General features: G+C 31.8%; 1 protein-coding gene and 1 long non-coding RNA gene across 11 annotated transcripts; both read left to right on the top strand.

Moving 5' to 3' along the window:
• The first annotated feature begins 3,938 nt into the window (after nucleotides 1-3,938).
• On the top strand, nucleotides 3,939-19,596 carry LOC108969943 (G protein alpha q subunit). Of its 10 annotated transcripts, none has more exons than XM_018934984.1 (10): nucleotides 3,939-4,002; nucleotides 5,493-6,103; nucleotides 11,917-12,631; nucleotides 13,621-13,805; nucleotides 13,986-14,140; nucleotides 15,029-15,157; nucleotides 15,637-15,766; nucleotides 15,833-15,986; nucleotides 16,532-16,639; nucleotides 19,419-19,596. In XM_018934984.1, the coding sequence occupies exons 3-10, from the start codon at nucleotides 12,514-12,516 to the stop codon at nucleotides 19,499-19,501; spliced, it is 1,062 nt and encodes a 353-aa protein (XP_018790529.1). In that variant the 5' UTR covers nucleotides 3,939-4,002; nucleotides 5,493-6,103; nucleotides 11,917-12,513; the 3' UTR covers nucleotides 19,502-19,596. The 10 variants fall into 10 exon arrangements, with proteins under 10 accessions (XP_018790529.1, XP_018790524.1, XP_018790530.1 ...); XM_018934979.1 differs by lacking the exon at nucleotides 15,029-15,157 and adding an exon at nucleotides 14,339-14,467; XM_018934985.1 differs by lacking the exons at nucleotides 16,532-16,639; nucleotides 19,419-19,596 and adding exons at nucleotides 16,171-16,278; nucleotides 17,054-17,441.
• Nucleotides 19,597-19,686: 90 nt separating this feature from the next.
• On the top strand, nucleotides 19,687-20,832 carry LOC108969942. The gene is made up of 2 exons (XR_001993440.1): nucleotides 19,687-19,926; nucleotides 20,026-20,832. It is a non-coding gene; the product is annotated as an uncharacterized LOC108969942 (long non-coding RNA).
• The last annotated feature ends 3,247 nt before the right edge of the window (nucleotides 20,833-24,079 follow it).

Here is a 24,079-nt window from a genome sequence, read left to right as displayed (position 1 = left end):
TATTTAAGAAAACAAAAAGTTAAAAGTTTAAGCAAAAGTAGTGAATGACAGTTAAAGCAACCCGAAGTATATTTACGACAATGGCAAATAGCAAATTAAATTGGCTGCAACGAATGGGTTTTTATTGTTAATTTTGTTTTTATAAATATGTATTTATAAATTAATTTTTTTTCTATAGAAAAATCTATTTTACTCTCCTATCCTGAAACACACAAAAATCGAAAAGGCAACAGTTGAAATTTGTTTAGAAAAATATGTATGTATATATAATATGTACCTATATATGTGCATTATTATATATTTTATTTAATATATATTTTGATTGTATGTATTTGGTACAACGTTATCAACACAATTGCTGCGAACTTTTTATTTTATTTTTTGGTAATTATTTTTCTTTTAACAAATGAAATGTAAATTAAAGCAATTTTAGTAAACAATATATAATATTCTATTATTATACATACTTATGTACATAAATATCTAAATTTACGGGGGCACATATTTTTTAAAGTCGTTGAAATTTTTAAATGTCTGCGTTTTGCTTTAGCGGTGTGTTTCTTTATTTTAATTTTCTTCTCCACAGCGCTTCCTTATATTATAATTATTGAATGCGAATAGCGTGCTTTACCGTTATTTCAATTCGATATGCAATTTATTTATTCGTTTATGAACATATCCGTTTTCGTTTATCAACAAAAACTTAACAAAAGTCAAAGTTGAGTAAAATTTTATTGTTATTGTTAATTTTTTAATATATATACAAACATATATACATATATATATATATATATAACGTTTGTATATACAGATAATAAATAACTAAGTTTCAATTGGGCATATTAATTAAATAACAGCTGGCCAAAAGCGCTGAATAATATTTATTAACATGATATTTATTTTTATGAATGTATGTGATTGGAATTTAATTTAATAAAAATCACAATAAACACTTTGATAAATAATCGTTAGCTGCAATAAAAAAATATTTAACAATTTATTTAAGAAATTTTCGAAAAATGTTTTTTGAAAAATTTTCAAAACACTTTGATAAATAATCGATAGCTGCAATAAAAAAAAATATTATACAACTGATTTAAGCGATTTTCGAAAATGGTTTTTTAAATTTTTAATTTCGCTAGAAAGAAAACAATTAAAAGCGTAATTAATTTCATTGATTAAGCAAAAAAAAAAAAACAAAAAAACAATGCAACTAATTTCCTTAAAGAGAACATTAGTTGTTCAAAAATGTTATTAATTTCCTTAAAGTCAACAGTAATGTAGAAAAATGGTAAACTAGTTGGTATACCAACGAGTTTGAGGCATATATAAATCGTAACATATTTAAAAAATAAAAAATAAATTAAATCGTGCAAACGAAAATAATTAAATTAATACATACATACATATATACAATCATATAAATTTAACTATTTTGTAGTAATGAAGAAAACAAAATAAAAACAACAAAGTTCACGCGGCCACAAACCTGTTTTCAGGCATTTTTTCGCTATTCAAAATATTTAGGAAAATCAACATACAAGTTCGACGCAAATATACACTTTACACATTTGCCCCTCCCCCCCTCGGTAGTCAGAATTTTTCGCAAACACTACAAAAGTACTTTAAAAAGTGCTATGTATGTTTGTGCATAAATATTATTGAAATATGTATGGAAAAAAAAACAGTCAACTGATTTAAGTAGTTAAGTGTATAAAATTTAAAAAATAAAAAATATTAAAGTTAGCCTACCAAAATAATAATAATAATTTTGATATACGTACATAAATTATGATAACAGAAAAAACAAGTATAAATGTCTTGAGATGTTAAAAAAATTTTTTTGACATAAACATAATACAATTATAAAAAACCAAAAACAAAAAAATATATATATAAATCAATTTAATAAATTAAATAAAGCCAGTGCCAACATATAGCCGATTAGTGCGTCTTTGCAACAAAACACACATTTCAAAAATCAAAAGTCATTTGCTGAGCCAAAAGATTTATACTTACATACATACATATATGCATACAAATTGTATTTGAATCGGTGAAAAATAAAGTAAGTTAAACTAAACCTTTTTAAAATTTGTAATTCTTGCGCAATTCTTTATGGTGAGTTGTTAATTTTCTCAAGTTATTTTTAGTAACAATTTACACACATAGTAAACAAAAACATATAAATAATTGTTTAAAACATATCCCTACAATTTAGTTGTAATAACAGCGCATCCATCCTATATACAACAATGCCAAAAGTTGAAAACACACACATATACATACATTATTTGCACAAGCTCTGTGGCATTGTATTTCGTTGTTAGTGTGCGTCAAACCTTCGGCGAGTTAATATATTTAATTTTGCTGTAAGTGTTTTGTAACATCTTTGTATCCTTACAGCTGATTTTAATTTCATATTGCGAGTGTGCAGAAACAACACAAAACTTCTTACATACATACATACAATATTTACGAATATAAAACAAAGCAGACCATTGTATTTAGTATTTAGTTGTATCTAACTGTATGTACATATATATATATTATTTACAACCTAAACTGGTCAAATTTCAAAAACACTACAGTTTACGAAACAAAAATAAATAAAATAAACTAATAAAAACTAAAAATTTACTTGTTGGTATTTTTGTTGTTATTATAATATATCAATCTAACATAAACCTCGAATTGCCGTCGAAAAGCAGATTTGCAAAGATCGTAATTAGAATTTGGAAAGCGAAAGGCTTGAAGATAGAACTCTACATAGTTATCACTATTGGTGCTGACTTATGGTGTTACTTATCCAATTCAACACAGATGCAATTTCTATCGTATTTATTCCTCGAAAGAATAACGGAGCCCCGCAATATGAAGTAATTTGTACATCTGACAAAGAAGAAACCATCACTAGCTTGCCTGCAAAGCAATTTGGGGAATAGTTTTTGTTATTACAAATACAACGAGCTGGTCTAGCACCAAGGGCTGGGTTAAACTAAACAGTAATAAGAAAAAAAATGTTTCCCTTCAGTCCATCAGCAGTATAGGATGGGTTTAAAGAATGCGGAATCCCACAAGTGACAAGCATTTAGCAGAGAGGAATATTAATTCCCACGACAGCCGGTTCTACGTACCGGAATTGACTCGGATTTCATACGACCAAGGGCTGTTTTTTCGGCGATGTAACCCCGTTTGGATCGGTTTATGAAAAAAAAGGAAAAATATTATAATACTTACATATTTGTTTTTGTTGTTTGACCAATATACATATATGACCGTTCCCACGACAGTCGGGTCTACGAAAACCGGAACGGACTCGGAATTTTATCCGGCCAAGGACTGTCAACTCGGCAGAATTTCTGCCGTTACAACAACAACAACATCGACCAGTTTAAGTACACTTAACTTACTTGGATATAATCACCGATGTTGTAGTGGACTAAATATTCAAACAGTTCAAAATTATTTATTTGGACTTCACTTGTTCAATTCAATTCAGTCCAGACTATTTAAACAGTTCGAAATTTTTTATTCAAATATAAAGCCAAATACGTCACGTTCCATTTGACAAACTACACTTGACATGTTTAATTTCGTACATTTATTGTTGTTGTTGCTGTTCAAGCTCCGAATGTACACCAAAAACGGAACCGGATACTTTGACAAGTTTGAAAAAATTTTAATCGGTTAATTGTTAATTTAGTGAAGAATAAAACTAATCTGTGAATAAATGATTGCTGAAATTAGTTGCGCATTATTCTATTGGTAAATATATAGTTTGAGCGCTAAAAATTTTTTAACAATAACACACTTGATTGTTGTTGGCAATGCTCTTTCGTTTCCGCACTGCCTTATTGCTATCTGCAAATAAATTTTTGCACCACTTCTTTCGCATTCGCTTTTGCTTTGCCCGCCTTACCGACTGCGGGTATAATGTTGTTTTCTCTCTCATTCCTTGCCATTCATTTCAGTAGTGCAGTGTGATTTTTCTTGTGTGTGGTAATGATGAAAATTTTGTAATTTTTTTTACAAAAAATATTAAAAATATAGTCCAATTAGTAAGAAATATATGCTAAACTTTAAAACTAACGCATATTATTTAAAAGTATAGTGTCATAACTGTGAAATGCGCTTATATGCAACTAAAAAAGGATTTGGAAAAATCTAATGGGGAAAATTTAATACACCGCTGAAAAAAATGAATGAAAAAGAGGCTGGAGAAGGTGTGAGGTGCAAATTCTGATTGGAAATAAATGGTTTTCAAGCTGCTCATATAAAATGACGGAAAAGTTATTTGTAAATGCAAAATTGTAACTGTCAATTTGTTTGTGAGGATAAATGTGCATAAATATTAAAAAAGAAAAAACAATGCAACTTTTCAAAGCGCTACCGGTTTGGCAAATACAGAAACTGGGTGATCTATAACACCCGCAAGTAATAGTGTAGTTCCCAGCTCCTACTGTTTCAGTGTATCAATTAACACCAGATATGCCAAGAAATTATTTGTCGGTGTTTTTATAAAAATATAAAAAGTTCTATCCTAAATGTCGTTTTACTAAAGAAAAATTTCTGTGATAGTGTAAAATATATGACAAAATTTTCCAGTGTTTATTTAAAATTTAGGCAATTTGACTAGGCACGTATTAATACTATTATATCAGAAAAGTGACTTAATTTTATAGAGAAATTATTACAAATAATCGTGATTTTGGGTGCAATGGAAATTTTCGTTTCTAGATTTTTTTTCTTTCAGCGGACCTCGCCCGTCAAATATACATCGTCGGTCGTATCGTCTGGCATGTGTGTATTCGCCCCGTCGGTATCGTGGTGTATCTGAATTGCTGTTCCACTATGTCGACAAAACAGTTCAGAAATCATCAATATAAGCGAAAACACGCAGGAGCAACTGTGACAACTATATGGCCAGCTTAGATCGGCAGCGAACCATCGGTCTGTTTCTGCGAACTTGTATCATAAAAGTAAACGAAACGTCACGCAATTTTCTTTTTTGCTTATATTTCTTCGTTCTCTTTTGTACCAATTTTCCCATTGGATTTGGTCATAGTCGTCAAATGATATCAAGTAAAATTTTAACAATTTTTACGAATTTCTTGCAAAAAGAAACGAAAAATAGTAAGTGTAAAAAAAACTAAAAGATAAACAAAGATCGGTGCGACAAGTGAATCTTCGCATAGTTACGAAGTTACTATGGAGGATACCGATGTGTATAATTGTGAATTGATTGGGCAGGTGCTATTTTAATAGCTGAAAATGATTTAAAATTTCATATTACATCCCAATTAGCAATAGCCAGATACAAAAAAAGTAATTGGTGATTTAATTGGAAAAATTCGATACCGTATCTCGAGTGTTCAATATACCTACGTACACACACTTTTGAAATTCCAACTCCAGCCTCTTGCATTTATAATCTGTGTGAAAAAGTTATTGTGTGGTTTTATTCTTAATGCATAATAATATTATATTAGGCTAAAATGTTTGAATATGCACTCTGACGAATTAAAGAAATAGAAAATGTTTCATAATTAAAAAAGGCAGAGTTGTGTATTGATATGTAAACGAGTAATATTTGAAGTAAAGAACAAGCAAATAAAAAAAAAAATATTTTAAGCAAATGTGCAAAAAATACAAACTACTCGATCTAACAACAGAAAAATTATAGGAAAACCAGAAAGAGCAACAAAAGCGGTTGAAGCGGAAAAATGTTCCTTATATTTTAGAAACGGGCTCAAGCAACTACAGCTATATTGAAGAAATGAATGAATAATTGACGCTATATATGCACCAACGGTACCGTTAAATATACTTGAGTATATAAATAGTAGTTGCGGTAACCAATAGAACAGCAAATGCAGCAGCAACAATAGTTCGTCTAATAGCAATATATACAATAGATCTGCAGGGATTCTGTAAAAAGGATTAATTTTAAGCAAAAAAGAAACCAACCCTCAATAAAAATAAAGAACAATATTCTCCTAATGATTCTGCATTCGAGAATATCGGCTACAAGGAAATACAAACTTTTGATACGAGTTTCCTTAATTTCTGAAATCTTCAACACCAAAATATATTTTAATTGGTAAGTGAAATTTATTTGAAAAATGAAATCAACTTTGCAAAAGTTTTAAAATACATTAATGTCGGTTGCCACAAAGATGGAATACCCTTCACAAATAAAGAAGTTTCCATACAAATATTGGATTTTTATTGATCAGTTTGTATGGCAGCTTTTTGTTCTTTCTCGAAACTATTTTAATGTATTGGAGCGCTGTCTTGAAGAATAACCTATGCAAAATTTTGTGAAGTTATCTGGTTAAATATAAAAGTTTTTCATACAAAAATACAATTGTAGGATATCGGCGGTTCATATGATTTGTGCAAATTTTCAGATCGATATATTAAAAACTGAAAGAGTTGTTACTGTTCGGCCGACAGAGGGATATAACTAAATCAACTCCTCTTATCATGTTGTTCATTTATATAATTTTTTTTTTAAGTTAGAGATAGTCAAACATATATTAGTTGATTTTTTTCTTATACTAATAATAATTAAATATTTAATATGAGCTGGTGTTATGTATAATGAAACACTTAGATATGCATACAGGTAAAACTTATGTTTGCTGTAGTGAAATGTACATATGTGCCTTTTCGAAAATTATGCATTGGAAACCTAAAAATAGTTCATGAAATAAATAGCAAATGGATTACTCATACTGATAACAGAATTAAAATATCTGGGTACATACGTTCTGGACAATCAACATATCTTCTTAATTATATTATAAAATGAGCTGAAACGTGCTCAACAGGTTTTTATTTTCATATACGATGTAGTTCAATTAGGTAGGTCCAGATTCTTTGCATCCACTTCGTATTCATTTATCTCAACTTTATCAATACTAAATCAACAAAAAGCTTAGACAAGCTATGCGCCGAAGACTACATACATAGAATTCGAATGAGCTTCTAGTGATCGCGCTGCAGGTTATTCTTATCATACACAAGTATATCACTCCGGAGACCAGACCAACTATACAGTGATAAAATTACCTCACAGAGGCGTAGAGCTGCTGGTTTTACTTTACGATTCAAGAAAATTTATTATGGTTAAATTTGTATTGTTATATGTACATAAAAACCGCACAGATACATATATGCATATATTGTTATTTGTACATAACTGTGTGACAACCACAGCAAATTTAGGAATGGATCGCCAGCGGCAACGGCGCCAACGGAGATATTAATAATAAGAAAATTAACGTTGGCTAACAGCGCACAAAATCTTAATTTAATAACAAATGCAAATGCAAATTAGCCGATGTTTTTGTGCAGGAGAAGAATTGAACAAATGGCGTGTCGAATTTCATAATTATATAGTTTGAAAGAAATTTACTACAGAGGGGTCACAGTGATCTCTTTAAACCATTTGTCGTTGTCGTATGAATTTTACATTCAGAATGTCGAATTTTCCTCTGCTTTTCTAGTAGCCATGCTACAAAAATAACAAAATTTTTGCTCGCGTGTAATTATGTATGTATGTATTCCATAATAACACGATTACTGTGGAAAATCACAAGTCTATGCTAAATTAGCCAACGCTGATTCTATCGTTTTTTTACTGTTCTTCAAGTCTTTCAACGATTTTACATTTCGCATATCGTATTTTCTTGCGCTTGTCGATAAGAAAAGACACACTTTTCACATATAATAAGGGAGGGTGCGGTCTCCTGTAGCTTTGGACGCGCACCTTTGGCATTGGAAATGGTAGCGTATTACCGTTAATTAGATTTGAGCTGAAAAAAAAGTAAAAACGAAAGCGTATATTTTTTAAATAAATTTACAGTATGTTACATATATGATCATGTCTTAGTAACATAAACAAAAACCGTAATGTGATGAAGTTTCTTTACTTGGTATAATTTCTTTAATTTGTTGTTTCAAATGCCGCCAAATATTTTGAATTAATTAATATAGGCCATGGCATCGACAAAATATCAAAAAATTTGTAAAATCAAAAAATGAAAGTAACTTCAAAATGGTTAACTAAATATATCGATATTCGGTGTAACGTTTTTATAAGTACGCAGAACACTAAAAATGCTATATCTAAAATAAATTAGTTTTCATAAAATTCGATTACAGTTACTATGATCAGTCAATACCATTACTGTATATATACTATCAAGGTAAAGGTCCATATGTAAATAAATGTGTATTTTGCCATCAATTTTTATGTTCGAACGTAATTTCCAGCACATTCAAAACTATATTATGTATTCGAAATTGTAGAATTCTCTGTAAACTATACCGTTAGTAACAGCTCTTTGCATATATCTTAAAATTGTACATATTATTTGTCTTGTTAGTGTTAGTAGTAGCCTCGGAAATAGAATTCTTCAAATAAATCTGAATTCAATGAGCCACATATTTGTTTTGTTGTAACCTCTGGCAAAAAATCAATGTTCTGCCCTTAGTAAGCGCTAGGAAGGAAACAACATTTGTTATTGAAAATGGAATTTTGCATTGCTTAGGGCATACTTTTATTCTTCTTCTTCTTTACTGGCGTAGACACCGCTTATGGGGTTATAGCCGAGTTAACAACAGCTCGGCAGGCGTTTATTCTTTTCGCTATTTGGCGCTAATTCGAGATACCAAGTGCAGCCAGGTCCTTCTCCACCTGATCTCTCCAAAGGGGTGGAAGTCTTCCTCATCCTCTGCTTCCACCCGCGGTACCCTCAAAGAAAAAGTGTTCTCTTCCATCTGGACAACATTACCTAGCCAGTCGCCGCCGATGTCTCTTGTTTCGCAGAACTATGAGAATGTCGTCGTAAATCTTGTAAATCGCAAAGGACCATAAATCTTCCGCAAAACCTTTCTCTTGGACACTCCTCAGGACCATATTTTGCAAAGAAATCGATTCATGCGCCTTATCAGTTCTTCGCCGCCGAATTTGAATAGCTCGGCCGGTAATCCATCGGTCCCTGCCGATTTGTTGTTCTTTAGGCGGGTAATTGCAATTCGAACCTGTCATGTCGTCCATGACTCAAATCGTAATCGCTCCAGTTTATAACCTTTCGATCCGAATACAGTGAAGTAGCCTGATGAATTTTCTTGCGCTGAACTCTTAATTCTACAGACAAGTATATTTCGCGCCCATGCGATGTCGATCAGACTCAACCCATTTGGAGAGGTTTCGCCTTATTGGTTGAAATTTCCAACGTTGCCTTCTTTGCCCACGCTGTCGTTAAAATCGCCAAGTGTGCTTCAGCCGCTCATAAAAGACATCTTTAGTCATATCGTCCTTCTCTTCCGTTGGGGGTGGGCGCGAATCTGTATAATGTTGAAAAAATTTTACTTTGATGCGGATTTTGGTTAGACGCTCATCCACCGGAGTGAATGCCAGGACTCGATGACTGAATCTTTTTCCATCACGAATCACACACTGAATTTGCGCTCCTTTATAAGACCGCTGTAGTATATGTCAGCCTTTACTTTTACGATAATATCAACCAGCTGAGCATCGACATCTTCGCAATTTAGAGACTGGCCATTCCAGGTGCATGCTTGTAAATCATAGTCTTTATTACGTTTGCTGTAGTCGTCACCAATATGGGCTCTTTCATCCGAGACTGTTGTTCTCTTTCATTGGAAAAAAAAAAAAACAGACGCTTTAATCGAATATGTCGAAGTGGTTCCTCTGAAGCTTCCTTTCTTTAAATACAAGTAAAATCTAGTATTTATTTGATTATATTTTAAATAAAACATATTCTCAAAAACAAAACGCTTTGACTTGTCAGAAATCTATTTCGAAATACCTTATTGGATTTTTCATAAATAAATAACTAAACTTTATAGGACAATACATCCTGTCAAGAAAGTATCGGGAATTCTTCATATAAATCTCCCGCTTATATGGAAGCCAGGTAAATTTTTTTCCAAGGTTGGTACAACTGTCCTTAATTATGATGCCAATGATGTTTATGTCAGTCGACCTCGGTAGTGTTTGTCGAATTTTACAATGATCGAAAATATTGATTTTGTGTTGCGAACGAATTTTCGTGAGCCGATATATTTAAAATGTTGCAGAAGAATTTTTCTGAATCTGCTCTATCAAAAACGCGCACTTACGAGTGGTACAGAGCATTCAAGGAGGATTGGGAGACCATCGAAGACATGCCTCGCTCTGGCCTTCAACAAGTGTGACCGATGATAACGTTGAAAAAGTTAAGGAAATTGTTGCCGAAAATAGCCATGTGAGCTTCTCACCTTCATTAAACGCATAATTACTGGTGACGATATATATGAGGTTTAAGATAATGGTACACTTACGAACCAGCAATCATCCGAATGGTGGCCCAAAGGTGCGCCAAATACGTTCCAACTGGTCAAGCCGTCAACAATGAGTATTATCTTAGTGTTATGAGGCGATTACGAGTCGCTATCCGTCGTAAAAGTCCGAGTTTGTAGGCCAACAATTCGTGGATAACGCACCTTCGCACAAAGCCATCATTGTGAATGAATTTTCGACCAAACACAAATTTTCGTTTTATCTATAAGTTCCTTATACTTTCTTGACAAGTTGTATTTCCAACAAAATTTTTTACTTTCAAATTTTTCAGCCAAAAAGTATGCAATAGCTACGGAATTTAGAGTGAATGCATGAATAGCTCTGCTATGAATGGTGTTAGAGCGCCAAATTATTCCTAACACAATTATGAAGACCGCTGCCAGTTGGGAGGCTCTGACCCAATAAAAACCTTGTTCAATTTCGGTTACATGGACTCGACTATCAATACCTCAACGCCGTCGCTTTTTAGGAGAAGTTATATAACACGTTATGACACCCGCCTATGAAGTACATAACTCGGAACCGTGATTTTTATAAAAAAAAATTGCCTACATTTTGGCGCATAGAAGGCTTTAGGGTAACGAAACGGTGACTGAAAACAAAGCGGAAAAATCTACTTTATTTTGTATTACATGTATGTTTTGGGATAATCAAACGAAAGTGAAATCTAAGCATTGAGCACAAAATCTTGCGCACATATGATCATCATATCATCCGTTGCTATCGCTGATCGGTTCTACCTTTATAGCATTTTCACCAATACTCCTTGTTAGAATACGTTATCCAAATACGCTAATTAAAGCCATTCTATTTACCCTATCGCATATACAGCCTCTGAATTATTACAACAGCAACAAAAACAAAAGCAAAAACTATGAGTTTAGTCATCAACCTTGCCAATGGACTGTGAAGTTCAAGACAATTGGATTAGAATACACTTGACGACGGGCGGCATACGGCATTCGGGGACGAGGTTAACGCCGCCCGCAAATCAAGCGGTATCAGAGGGGTCATCTAACACCAACTGTTCGTTGCAGCGGTTGGCGGCGCTTCACTCGTCGGTCACTATGATGGTCGCACAAAGTAGATCTGTGCTTTGTTTCTATATACATATATATATATGTGTGTATATATATCTTATTTTGTTGCCTTCGAAGCTTTGGCTAGGGAAGCCCTACATGGCCGACAAATCGGTAAATGTATGCGCACATTGGGACTCGGGAAGTGTCTGCTTCCGTGACTGCTGGGCAGTTGTTTTTCGATTTTTTGCCTCTTCGGTAGGGCGCGCATTGCTGCATTCGTACTATGCGCACGAACGAACGAATGCTACACAAAATTTTTCAATATTTTTTTGTACTTTTTAAAATTATCATAACACGGCACACCGTTCGAGCGTGAAGAAGCTTAGAAGCAACCAACGCTTGTTCATTAAGCGTTTTGTTTTTAATAAGATTTGAAACTAAGTGAGCTCTGCTATATTCATTTCTAGATAGATAATTCGATCAATTATAACCACAATTCTTTCTCTCTTTTTTCAGATGTTTACGGATTTTTTTTAAATAGGATCATACAGAGAAGAAGAAACGGTACCTATCGTTGGTTGCAACTGGACAAACGTAAAGTTCGAAAAGCAAAATAAAAAAATTATAAAAAATTGTGCATTAAACATTGGAGCTTGAGAAAAGAGGAACTCAACCAAAATAAAAGAATTAGTGGAAATACAATCATATGTGAACATTTCCATGTGCAAATAAAACGAAGTTAATTTTAAAATTTACTTCAAACTCTTTTGCCATACAAAGATAATTGCAGGATCATATGTGTTGTGCCGCAACATTGATTGTTGCGCTAACGAAAGTCACACACGACGACACACACCTGTCGAGAAGGTGTGGCGGCAAAGGAACTGAGGCAAGCATTTGAAATTATCACCTGCCCCAACATTATTGACTACAAAATAGGCAAGCAAAGCACGGCGGCGGCTATATCGAGGCAGGCTACAGTACGAGCGTTTCGCTCTAAAGCTTTTACTTTAAATAACGAACAACATTAACAACAAATACAGTCCATTAGTAGTATATAGACTAGAGTGTGTGGTTAAGGGTGCGGCGTAAGCAGCCAAAAATTTAGCTAGTATGGAGTGCTGTTTATCGGAGGAGGCGAAGGAACAGAAGCGCATTAATCAGGAAATCGAACGGCAGTTGCGTCGAGACAAACGCGATGCGCGAAGGGAACTCAAACTATTGCTGCTCGGTAAGTGATTTGCGCAAGGTGCAAGTATGTATATCTCAATCTTAGGGCAAAAATACACCTAAATGCATTTAAAAAAAGCCGAGATTAGGTCCAACTTGCTAATGACTTTGTATGAACCAAATTTAGAACTAAAGTAGAAACTGTCATCGGTTAGAAACAACACAGTTTTATTGCTGAATTCAGTTCCATTAATAATTGTTTTGTCTCTAGTGACTAAGATTCATGTATGTATATGAAGTAAACTTTCCATGTCGGCTCCGGTATTTATTTTATCTGGAGTTGTTACTATTACTACTTACTGCCACTGAAAAATATTTTGAACACTCGTTCCTTCCTAAAAAGCAAGCCAGTTTCCACGTTCAAGTCGGTTCTATGTAACCAAGAACCAGAATCAGAAACCAGCCAGTAGTAGTGGACTGGTTGTTTTTATCCAAAAATATTTAATGAACTACAAATGTCTATGCCGACAAACAAGCCTGTTCTACGGCAGAGTCCAGGATGAGAGGGCCAGAACCATGCATTTCAGTGGGGTCCCACACTTTTAAAGAGCACGGAGGAGAGAGTGGAGAGAGAACAGTGCTGGCTGCAGAAAGCGCCATATTGTCCATCAATTTGCAGAAACAGGCTAAAGGCCCTAGGTTCCATCTATTTAGACAGGGTTCACATCACCTAAGTCGCGCCCAGCAGGCTCCTGGTTTGTCCAGGATGCTGGACCTTGGTGACCATATGTGATATTGGGGAGGGCACTATAGACCGTAGGAAGTGCAAAACCTCTATCTTTACTATCTATCTATTATATGCCTGCATTAAATACAAAAACAATACTGCTTCGTGGAGAAATTTCGAATTTTGTGGTAATATTTGTTTGTAGTAAAGTTTTCTGAAAACTTTCGAGATGTAATTTCATATACATACTCCTTACTTGTTCGATCAAACAGCTTAAGATACATTTTTCTTGTTATTAATTTGCTGTTTATTTCTCTTCACAGGCACTGGTGAATCCGGCAAATCGACATTCATCAAACAGATGCGTATTATTCACGGCAGCGGTTACTCCGACGAAGACAAACGGGGTTACATTAAATTAGTCTATCAAAATATATTCATGGCCATGCAGTCGATGATCAAGGCCATGGATATGTTAAAAATTTCGTATGGCAAAGACGAGCACGGTGTAAGTAAAGCACATATAAGAGATGAAAAATTAATATCTACAGTACTTTGGTAGTTCAATAGATATGTTTATATTCGGTTCTAAGCGGTACGAAAGCCGATTTATAATTTAAAAAAAAAAACCTATTTTACCATAACCTAAAAAAAATCACTAACCTATGCTAAATTACATTTCCGACAGGAACTTGGCGAACTGGTGATGAGTATCGATTACGAAACGGTCACATCATTCGAAGATCCATATTTGTCCGCCATTAAAACACTGTGGGCGGATACTGGCATACAAGAATGTTACGATAGACGAAGAGAATATCAACTCACAGATTCGGCAAAATAGTGAGTACCTTACCACCACCCATATACTTATAAGTTTCTTATAATTTAAGTGTTCGCCATTACAAATAACGAAAAAGCCGTGAGGCAAACAATAACTTAGAAGTGTGTAAATCGAATGACATACATACATACATACAAACAAACAATAAGTATATATAGAAAACTTATAAACAAAAAAAATATATATATATTTATTAGTTATCTGATGGATCTCGATCGTGTGGCTCAACCAGATTATTTACCAACCGAACAAGATATTTTGAGAGTTCGTGTGCCGACAACGGGGATCATTGAGTATCCCTTTGATTTAGAAGAAATTCGATTTAGGTACAGCATACAAATTCTATTTCGCAAAATGTGCCTTTTGATTGCATACATGTAAATTATACTACTAATTTGCTTTGACTCTTATTTAATACTAAATATTTACTAAACTTTTGTTAAAACAAAACAAACAAAAAAAAAAACATTGTTTTGGCTTTCGAGCATTTTGTGCATGTTTGCCTTATAATTTTTTGTGTGCGACACTAACCCCCGATTTTTACACATTTTTGTTGAAGGTTAATATATTATTAAAAATTGTTAGAAAAATATATAAATTCATCTATACTTTGTAGTGTTGAGTTTGTAGGAGTTCACTGGAACTTAGCGAGGTTATGTTTTCAGGAAATGAAAGTAAGATTTCGTGTTTGCAGCGATTTACATTTTTTTTTTAGTTATGCGAAAAAAGGTTAATAGTGTTTTGCTTTCAACGACTTTATATCAAATTAGTTTACGCTGGATCTTCGTGTCACCACTTAAAAACTATTACTTCATAATCATGGTCATAATTATAGCATTACTTACCTATAAATAAACAATTTACAATCTTTGTTTGCCAACGCGCAGCTATCTCAGCGATCTTGAACGTATTGAAAAAGAAGATTTCCTACCTAGCGAGCAGGATATTTTGCGTGCTCGTGTGCCCACCACAGGGATACTTGAATATCCATTCGATTTGGACGGTATCGTATTTAGGTATAATACTTACTCACAAAAAAAAAAAAACATAAAAAAGATTTTGAAAAATATTGCATAGAACTTTTCCCATAAGGCTAGTCTTATAAATGCAATAAGTCGAAATAGTTCAATATTGTCAATTCTGCAGGTTTGAAGTTTAGCTTGAAATACTTTCATCATACATACGCATTGTTTTTGTTGGTGCTTCACTAATTTGTGCTTTGTGTAGTCTCATTTGTTTGTTAACGTTATTTGGTTCATTTTCGTATTAAACATTTATTATTATTTTTTAAGCATTTCTATGTGTAGCGCCTACAAGCTTACTTATTTATGAGTGTAGTTTATGTTTGTAACCGTTATTATAACCGATTATTAAAACTTGACGTTTTTTTTAAAATATGCCAAATTTAATTCAAACAATTTTATGCAATTTCTCCGTCGTATATTCATTCAACACACATATATATATATATATATATATATATATACACGCACAGAATGGTGGACGTGGGTGGTCAGCGTTCCGAGAGAAGAAAATGGATTCATTGCTTTGAGAATGTGACTTCAATCATATTTTTGGTTGCGCTATCGGAATACGATCAAATTTTATTCGAATCTGATAATGAGGTGAGTACAATATACGCACTGGCGTGTTAAAAATGTCTCATTTGTCTATTGTTGTTTATTGCGCAGAATCGTATGGAAGAATCAAAAGCTTTATTTAGAACTATTATTACGTATCCGTGGTTCCAAAATTCATCAGTTATTCTCTTCTTAAATAAGAAAGACTTATTAGAGGAAAAAATCATGTATTCGCATTTGGTAGATTACTTTCCCGAATATGATGGTGAGTACTCACACACTAATATTTTACTATAATTTTCTGCTCACATTTGTAGTTGTAAATTATTTATAAGCTATAGACGCGCTAGCTATCAAAAAAGCTATCAGTTTTTTGTTGTTTATTATTAACAGTTATACACAATTATTAACAAACAAAAAAAATTCTAAAAACTTTTGTGATTACGAAGGACCCAAATGTGATCACGCTGCCGCTAAACAATTTGTCTTGAAAAAGTATCTGGCTGCGAATCCAGATCCCGAACGTCAGTGCTACTCCCATTTCACCACAGCTACAGGTTAAAACCACAAAGTTTTACTTAAAGCTTTCAAAGCTTTGCTAAAAAGCTACTTGTACCTAGCTGTTCTAAAGTTTGCGCTACGCACACAATATCGATTTAGGTTATGTATATGCATATGTATGTAGTAGTAAATGGTATTTAAAAATAAGTAGGTATTTAGTTGTGTAATTATTATTGTATGCCTTATAATCGTATCGCTTGTACTGTATGTTCGCTCTTCTTTCATATTCTCACACTAAACGCTAATTAGGTCCACAAAGGGATGCGATTGCCGCCCGAGAATTCATACTTCGTATGTTTGTAGACCTTAATCCAGATTCCGAAAAAATCATCTATTCTCATTTCACCTGTGCTACGGGTAAGTATACGCATATGCTCTCAAACCCAGTTAGAGTGAGTGTTTTTGGGTGAATTAAAAAAAAAAACATTGTGTGTGTGTGCTTGTGTTTGAGAAATAGGAAAATTAATGACAAGTTAACGGTATTCAACTAAAAACTCAGCAAATGTCTGGCAGGTAATGCAAATCGACTCATAAATAGTAGAACTGCACGTATGTATGTATGTACAAGCGGTAAACGCTTATGGTGCACTATTTTGCTTAAAACTGTAACTTAACGGTATATGTAAACAGAACCGCTAGCCTTTTTTTGTATAATGTAGGGGTAGTTGTCAGTAAGCTCTGCAACTTAAAATGAAAAAAAAAACAATACTTACTGTTTATTAAAAAAAAATCTTAATAAATTTCCACTGTGGACACTTGAACTTCGTGCAGATACCGAAAACATTAAGCTCGTATTCTGCGCCGTCAAGGATACTATCATGCAGAATGCTCTCAAGGAATTCAATTTGGGTTAAGCAACTTCACCGAACACAAATGAACGGAGCGCGCGTCCTCATCTCTCTAACCCGTCTACCTAGCTACTTACTTGCATATAGTTCGTGCATCGCATCAACTTTATACTACGATTTTATTAATACACATTGGCTTATGTTGCTTGCAAAAGAATAAATAAATAATATTAAACAAATAAAAAGACTTAATTTCTAAAAAACCACCTACATACATAGATGTATAGGAAATAATATTGTAATAATGTTTAGGCAAAATGTAAACTCTTTGGTTTAAGTTATCGTCAATAAAACAAATTCCTAAAAGTTGTTTTACTTTCGCCAGTGAGTCGCATATGATGAGCGTTAATTTCCTCTGTCGGGGGAAATTTTAAATATTAATAATTAGTTGATTCTCCTACCGAGTATTAGGTGTGTTCGTACGTTCGACAGTTAGAAAATTGGCATATTTATGAAACCTATTAAAAATAGCAGCAATTAAATTAGGAAAAAAGAGTGCTGAATTATGCAATTAAATTTAAAGCTTAAAAAATCTATAAAAATGTCAAAAGTATATCAAAAAGTATTTTTTAAGGACATCTACTTTTTACTTTTTAAATTACTATTTATGAAAATATTTTTTAAATTTACTGTTGCTATTTTTACGAATCTAGAAATGAATTATTTAAATAATTTAAAGCGTAAAAAATCTAAAAATATGCTAATATATCCAAAAGGTTTATTTGAAGGAAATTTTTTTCATACGTCTTTAATTATTATTAAAGAAAAGCTTCTTCCTAAAATATACAGTTAAAAGACAAAATTTAATGTGTTGTTGTTGTAAATACACAAATGTCATAGTTATAAAAAAAACGTCATATGTTTTGGCAGCCAATCCAATACTATTAGTCTAATTCTTTGGAAAGATTTTAGTTCAATATTTTTCAACCTAAAAAACATAATATAAAAAATTCCATAATACGACATAACAGTACTATTAATTGTTTCGAATATGCAACAATAAATCTTTCTATTCTATTACTATACGATATATGATATAATATGTTACTTTTTCGGAAATACAAGAATGAACAATTATATTACTTTTTTCGAATATACAGCAACAACAAAGTATGATTTATTTATTAATTTTTACAAATAATTTCGAATAACGGTTTATTACTTTTTCGAACATACAATAAAAAGCTAATTGTTGCTTTTCATGTTTTTTATAAATAATATGAGTTTATTAATTTTTCGAAAATACAACAATAAACGTAAGCGTTTTTACTACTTTTTAAATATATAACTACAAATGACTATTTATTAATTAATTTTTTACAAATAATTTTTAATAACGGTTTATTACTTTTTCGAATATACAGCAACAACAAATTATTAATTATTTATTCATAAATAATTTAACTAGCAATTTATTGAAAACAACAGTAAACACTTTTATTGCTATTGCGAATGTTTTTACAACATCAATAAAGCACGATTACAATACAAATAGCATCGAATAACGGTTTATTACTTATTCGAATATCCAACAAAAAAAGTTTTGTGTAATATTTTTTTAACCATTATCCTAGGTGCAAGAATCGAGTTATTATATTTTCGAAGATCCAAAAATAAAAGCAATTAACTTGTTTTTCGAAGATCGAAAAAATAAGAAAATGTAACTATGTTTTTGAACACTTGCCTACAACAACAAATATTTTAAACCGTCATTGAAAAATGTTTGTTTTCGAACAACAGTAAAAGATTTATTCTTGTAGTTTTTCAATTATACACACTTATGTATGTATAAAATGTAATGATTTATTATTTCCAATTTTTTCCATTTATTATTATATTCGGGTCTATTATTTTATTTTCAAGTTTTATCTATTTATCTATTCACCAGACTAAGCAAACCTAACCTAACGGTGAATTACATACATACATATACTGTAAATTTTATGTTTGCAAAAATGTGGCAAAGCTGTTTGTGAGTGCGCATCTTGATTTGTTTTGTATTCGAAAAGAAGAATATCAGTGAGTGTGTTAAGAATCAACTATTAAGGAATATGAAGAAATAAAGTTGTGAGAGTGTGTGTGTAAAAAACATTTAAGGAGGTCCCTTACATACATATGTATATTATTTTAAAAAATGTTTTAATCCAATGAAAACATCTTTTTAAATAATTTAATATTATTTTTATCTTTATTCTTATTTGGTATCATTATTGGACCTCCTTAAATCTTTCCAATCTATATAAAATATTTTCTAATCAATTTTTTTTTTCTCACCCCGCCCACTTTAGATACTGAAAATATTCGTATCGTGTTTACAGCTGTTAAGGACACCATTCTCCAATCAAATCTGAAGGAATATAATCTGGTCTGAAGTGCATTCAGATGGACAGACAATTTTTGTGATTTTATTATATTCATGATTCCTTTTTCGCATAAAAATATATTAGTAAAAAAAAAAAAACAAAACAAAACAAAAATAAATAAACAAACAGAAAAAATACATATAACGCTAAATTAAAATGAAAAATTATATAAGCAAAAACAAAAACAAAAATATTAGACAAACAAAATAGCGCAAATGGCGATGAGTATAAAAATAAAACTAACGGTTATTTAAAAAGAAAATTTTACAACGCAAAGTAAAAAATAGTAAATAACATTAATAATAATAATAATAATTGCAAGTATATATAATATAATAAAATGTATGGAAATTCAGTAAAACTACAAAATGAGACGGCAATCAGACACCAACAAGTGTAATAATATTCGAGAGGAGGAGGAGCTAGCACATATGTAACTAGAAAGAAGCGAGTGAAAATATTAGTTAAATTTATTTTAATTGTTTTTTTTTTTGGAATTTGCCATCGGCAACATGAAAATGCGAAAACGAAGGGAACGTCTCATACATACACACAAACACATGCAAACACGTGAAAAAGCGGCGAACAGTGAACGCAAGAAGAAAAACAGCAAATTAAATAATGAATAATGGAAATGTAATACATATGTATAATTAAAACGAACATATACACACATACATAAATACATACTTACATTATTTGCACATGTATTGATGAAGTGAATCACTAGATGTAACCATAAATACATTAAAAACAAACAACAACAAAAAGCTAAATAAATGCTAAATGAGAAAACGTTTCTTATTATGTAAATAAGAAGAAGAAGAAGAGAGAAGTTCAACCAAATATTTAAGGAAAACAAATGTGAAAGTAATCATCTACAACAACAACTACAAATACAACCGCTCCTACAACAGTTCGGCCAGCTGGCTGCGCTAAGGCGCGGCGAATTGAGCATACAAGAGGCAGACAAATGGGGCAGAAGCGGTCGGCGGCAGCAAATTCGCATACATGCATACATACGCACACACACATACCTAAAACATACCCACATACATACATACTTAGTTAAGGCGAAAATTTAGAAGGGGGCGAAATAAGCGACGAAATTAAAAATGTAACTGCATAATATGATTGTTTATAAATAATAAATTATTAGATAAAATCAAATGAAATGTTAATTTTGTTTGTGTAAAACTTGCGCGCGCAGAAGAAGTTACAAGAAAGTAACACTTTGAACATAGAAAAACATTTAAATCAATTGCAAACACAAAAACAACAACTACGCCATAAAGATACACGCACACTCGCGCACACAAGTCTACATACAATACACATAGCGTGCAAATGTAAAAGTTGTATGAAAACTGCTGCAACAAAAACACACAATGCATGCGTTGTAAAGTAATTAAATGTAATGCAAAAACATACAAACTTACACACATATATGTATGCGTACATGTATTGAGGAGGAAACGAAGAAAATGTATGGAAGTTGTAATGTCATATATATGGTACATACATACACATACACCCAACTATATACATAAATATATGCATAAACGCACACACATACACACGCACACTTAAATATTAAGTTATTAGTAAAAAAATGATATAAAAAATAATTTTGTGCTTTGTAACACGATGGCATTAGAATTGTATAATTGACAGTTCATGAATACATATGTTCGCTTTAAGTTGGCGTTTTTAAAGTTTTGAAAACTATGTATGTACTATGATTGATTGTTTTGATTTTTTTTTTTTTAATTTCGTTTAGTTAACTATTTTTGTTCTTGTTTTCGTTTTATTTTTATTATTATTATTATGATTTTTTGTAAATTTGATAATGATATAATAAAAATAAAAATTAATATAAATAATTTATATGCGCTCATAAGAAATAAAAAAACAACAACAAATATTTATATTTTGAACAAATAAATAATGGAAAAATTCAAATAAACACATATGAATGGGAAATTAGTTTATACATATGTACAATCTATGGTTTCAATAGTTTCACACAGTGTCACAGGTGATGAAAAAATATGCTGAATGGCTACAACAATTTCAGTTAATTTGAAATAAATTATTTGTGTTGTCAAGCGCGAGTGGAGTGTCGAAAAATAAGGACAGCGCTGCGTTAAAAAGTAAAAAAAGGGCGAGTCAAGCCGAGAACGTGACTGTGGTGAGCCGAATATTTATCCGGCCAATGACTGTCTACTCGGCAATTTTCTGCTGCTACAACAACAACAAATCTGGTGTAGTATAATTTTTGAAGCTGTAACTGAGGACGTCAAACATGTCAACAAATTTGACCCGGACTGACAAAAAAAAAAACATGCTCACCTATTCTAATACACATCTTTTTTTTTCGTTTTCGACGTTATCTTTTGCACCACTCGGAGTTATATGGTGCACCAGCGACGTTATTTACAGCATTTATACACCACTTAAGTAAACAATTTATATTGAAAATTTTTATTTTTACTAAAAATTTTATGCTGCAACAGAAAATAAATATGTTCTATGAGTGTCAGTGCGATAAAATTAAGCCACCGTTAATTTTATTAAAAAAATATTTTATTTGCAATAATTTAAAAGCAATTTTAAAAGTTTCGTACCAAAAAAATAAAACCAATAAATAACGTAAATTATTATTATACATTAACTTTTTCGTAAATTTACACATAAACACATATATGTACATACGTAGGTTTACACACATACACCCAAGCGCATTGCAAACGTTGCAGTCAGTTGGTACACTCGTGATGATTGCGAATTTATTACGCCGCATACTCGCACTCATATACATATGTACATACACATATTATATAATGTAACCTATGTACGTGAGAGTGAATTCGTCGATAAGAAATGTAAAAAAAAAAACAACAAAGCTTTAACTGAATAAATTTATGTAAATGAATTATAATAGAGATTGCATTAACTAGCTTTTAAAAAGCTTAAAGTACTAAAACCGTCATCGTAGTTGTTGTTGGTTGATTAATGATGAACAATGAAACAACATAGTGGTCTTAGTATTTTAGAAAATTACCGTTTAATTGTGCACGATTGGAAATCTGCTTATATTTTTAAGTTTTGTTTAATTTTTACGTTTCCGTCCAAATGAAAATGAGCGTAAAGCAAATTAAATTACATATGTTTTTCATAGCTAGTTTTCATATTGTACATGCACATACATATTTGCTTTAAATTTATATTTTTTTTTATATCTAGGCGTTTAGTTTTCATATATATTTTTTTTAATTTTTAAAATTTTTTCGTGCATAAATACAGTTACGGACAATAAAATATAATCATCCATGGTACTAATTTTCTGATCTAAAAAAAAATATGAATTTGATTTAAATTTAACTAAGTTATATTTATATAATTTTCTTCATATCATAGCAGTAAAAATATTGGGGAAAAAAACAATTCATAAATATTACAAAAACACAGGTCAACATTTTTTATATTAAAAAAAATTATTTTTTTAAGGGAACTAATAGAACATTTTTTAGTGCATTGTAATGTATTCTTTATCGTCTAGTACAGATGCACATCTTCTAGGCATAGACATAATTAGACGACCGAAAGTGTTCTGTGAAAAAGATAACAGACCTTTGTACCTTCTCTCAGAATTCTGTCTTAATTTTCGGTTTAACGGATGCAATATTTTCCTTTAAGTGATTGGATTCAAATTTGCTAATTGCTCTGACCAAGCCATAACCCTAACATCATGATCTGAAACCATTTTTTGCAAGACCCGAAGTATGTTTCGGATCGCTCTCTTGTTGGAATTGCCAAAATGCAAGGCGAATTCCGAGTATGAGCTTATCTAAAACTTTAACGTACATATATTATTTAGCGGTCTATGTTTTCTCGCATCCAAATAATAGGTCCCGAAACAAAATATGAGAAACAATGCTAAAACATTGCATTGTCGCCACGGGATTTGAAGGACCTAGTCGAACAATTTTTTTTTTTTGGATTTTCAGCTCTGCCCCTAAATGTGTCGTTTACCAATTGAATACAATTGCATCTATGTCGTTTTCTCAGCATTGTCACCAAGTTGCAAAAGCATTTTTTCTCTACAAGTTATCGTCTTACTGTTCTTTAAGAAATTTTTGCACATAATTCGTATTAATTGGCTGCAGAGGCTTTAAACGGATCGCGCATCGATAAATCTGCATCGAAATCTGCAGCAAATTTTTTGGGATCGGCCTGTTTTTCAATCAGTTTTCGGAAATTTTAAGGCATCAAAAGCAAATTTTTGAGACATATTCTATATGTTTGAAATTTGCTTTTACGCGTGACCCATTACTTGCAAATTTTGGAAGAACAATGTTTTGCTCGACCTATTTTTATTTCTAATTAAGTACGCTGTTTACACTTTTTCAATTACAGTTACTATAAATGATAATGCTATCTTTTCTTCTTTTTAAACGTACATATTATTAAAAGTTAATACATAAATGAAAAATTTCAAAAAAATTATACCATTGTTTCAAAGCAAAATCTTTGATTATATTTTATTGTCCGTAACTGTACATATTTGCATTATACTTTTATAT

This window comes from Bactrocera latifrons, unplaced genomic scaffold, assembly GCF_001853355.1.
Source record: "Bactrocera latifrons isolate USDA-ARS-PBARC rearing strain unplaced genomic scaffold, ASM185335v1 scaffold_27, whole genome shotgun sequence".
Lineage (NCBI taxonomy): Eukaryota > Metazoa > Arthropoda > Insecta > Diptera > Tephritidae > Bactrocera > Bactrocera latifrons.
The sequence above is the reverse complement of the archived record's forward strand: the minus strand, read 5'-3'. Positions and strand labels throughout refer to the sequence as shown.

What these genes read in the sequence shown, in the direction of transcription:
- LOC108969943 (XM_018934988.1), top strand. Translation starts at nt 12,514, where the DNA reads ATGGAGTGCTGTTTATCGGAGGAGGCGAAGGAACAGAAGCGCATTAAT. An exon ending in ATGGCAAAGACGAGCACGGT is followed by an intron (nt 13,806 to 13,985) that starts GTAAGTAAAGCA and finishes CATTTCCGACAG; the next exon opens with GAACTTGGCGAACTGGTGAT. An exon ending in TCATTTCACCTGTGCTACGG is followed by an intron (nt 16,640 to 17,053) that starts GTAAGTATACGC and finishes AACTTCGTGCAG; the next exon opens with ATACCGAAAACATTAAGCTC.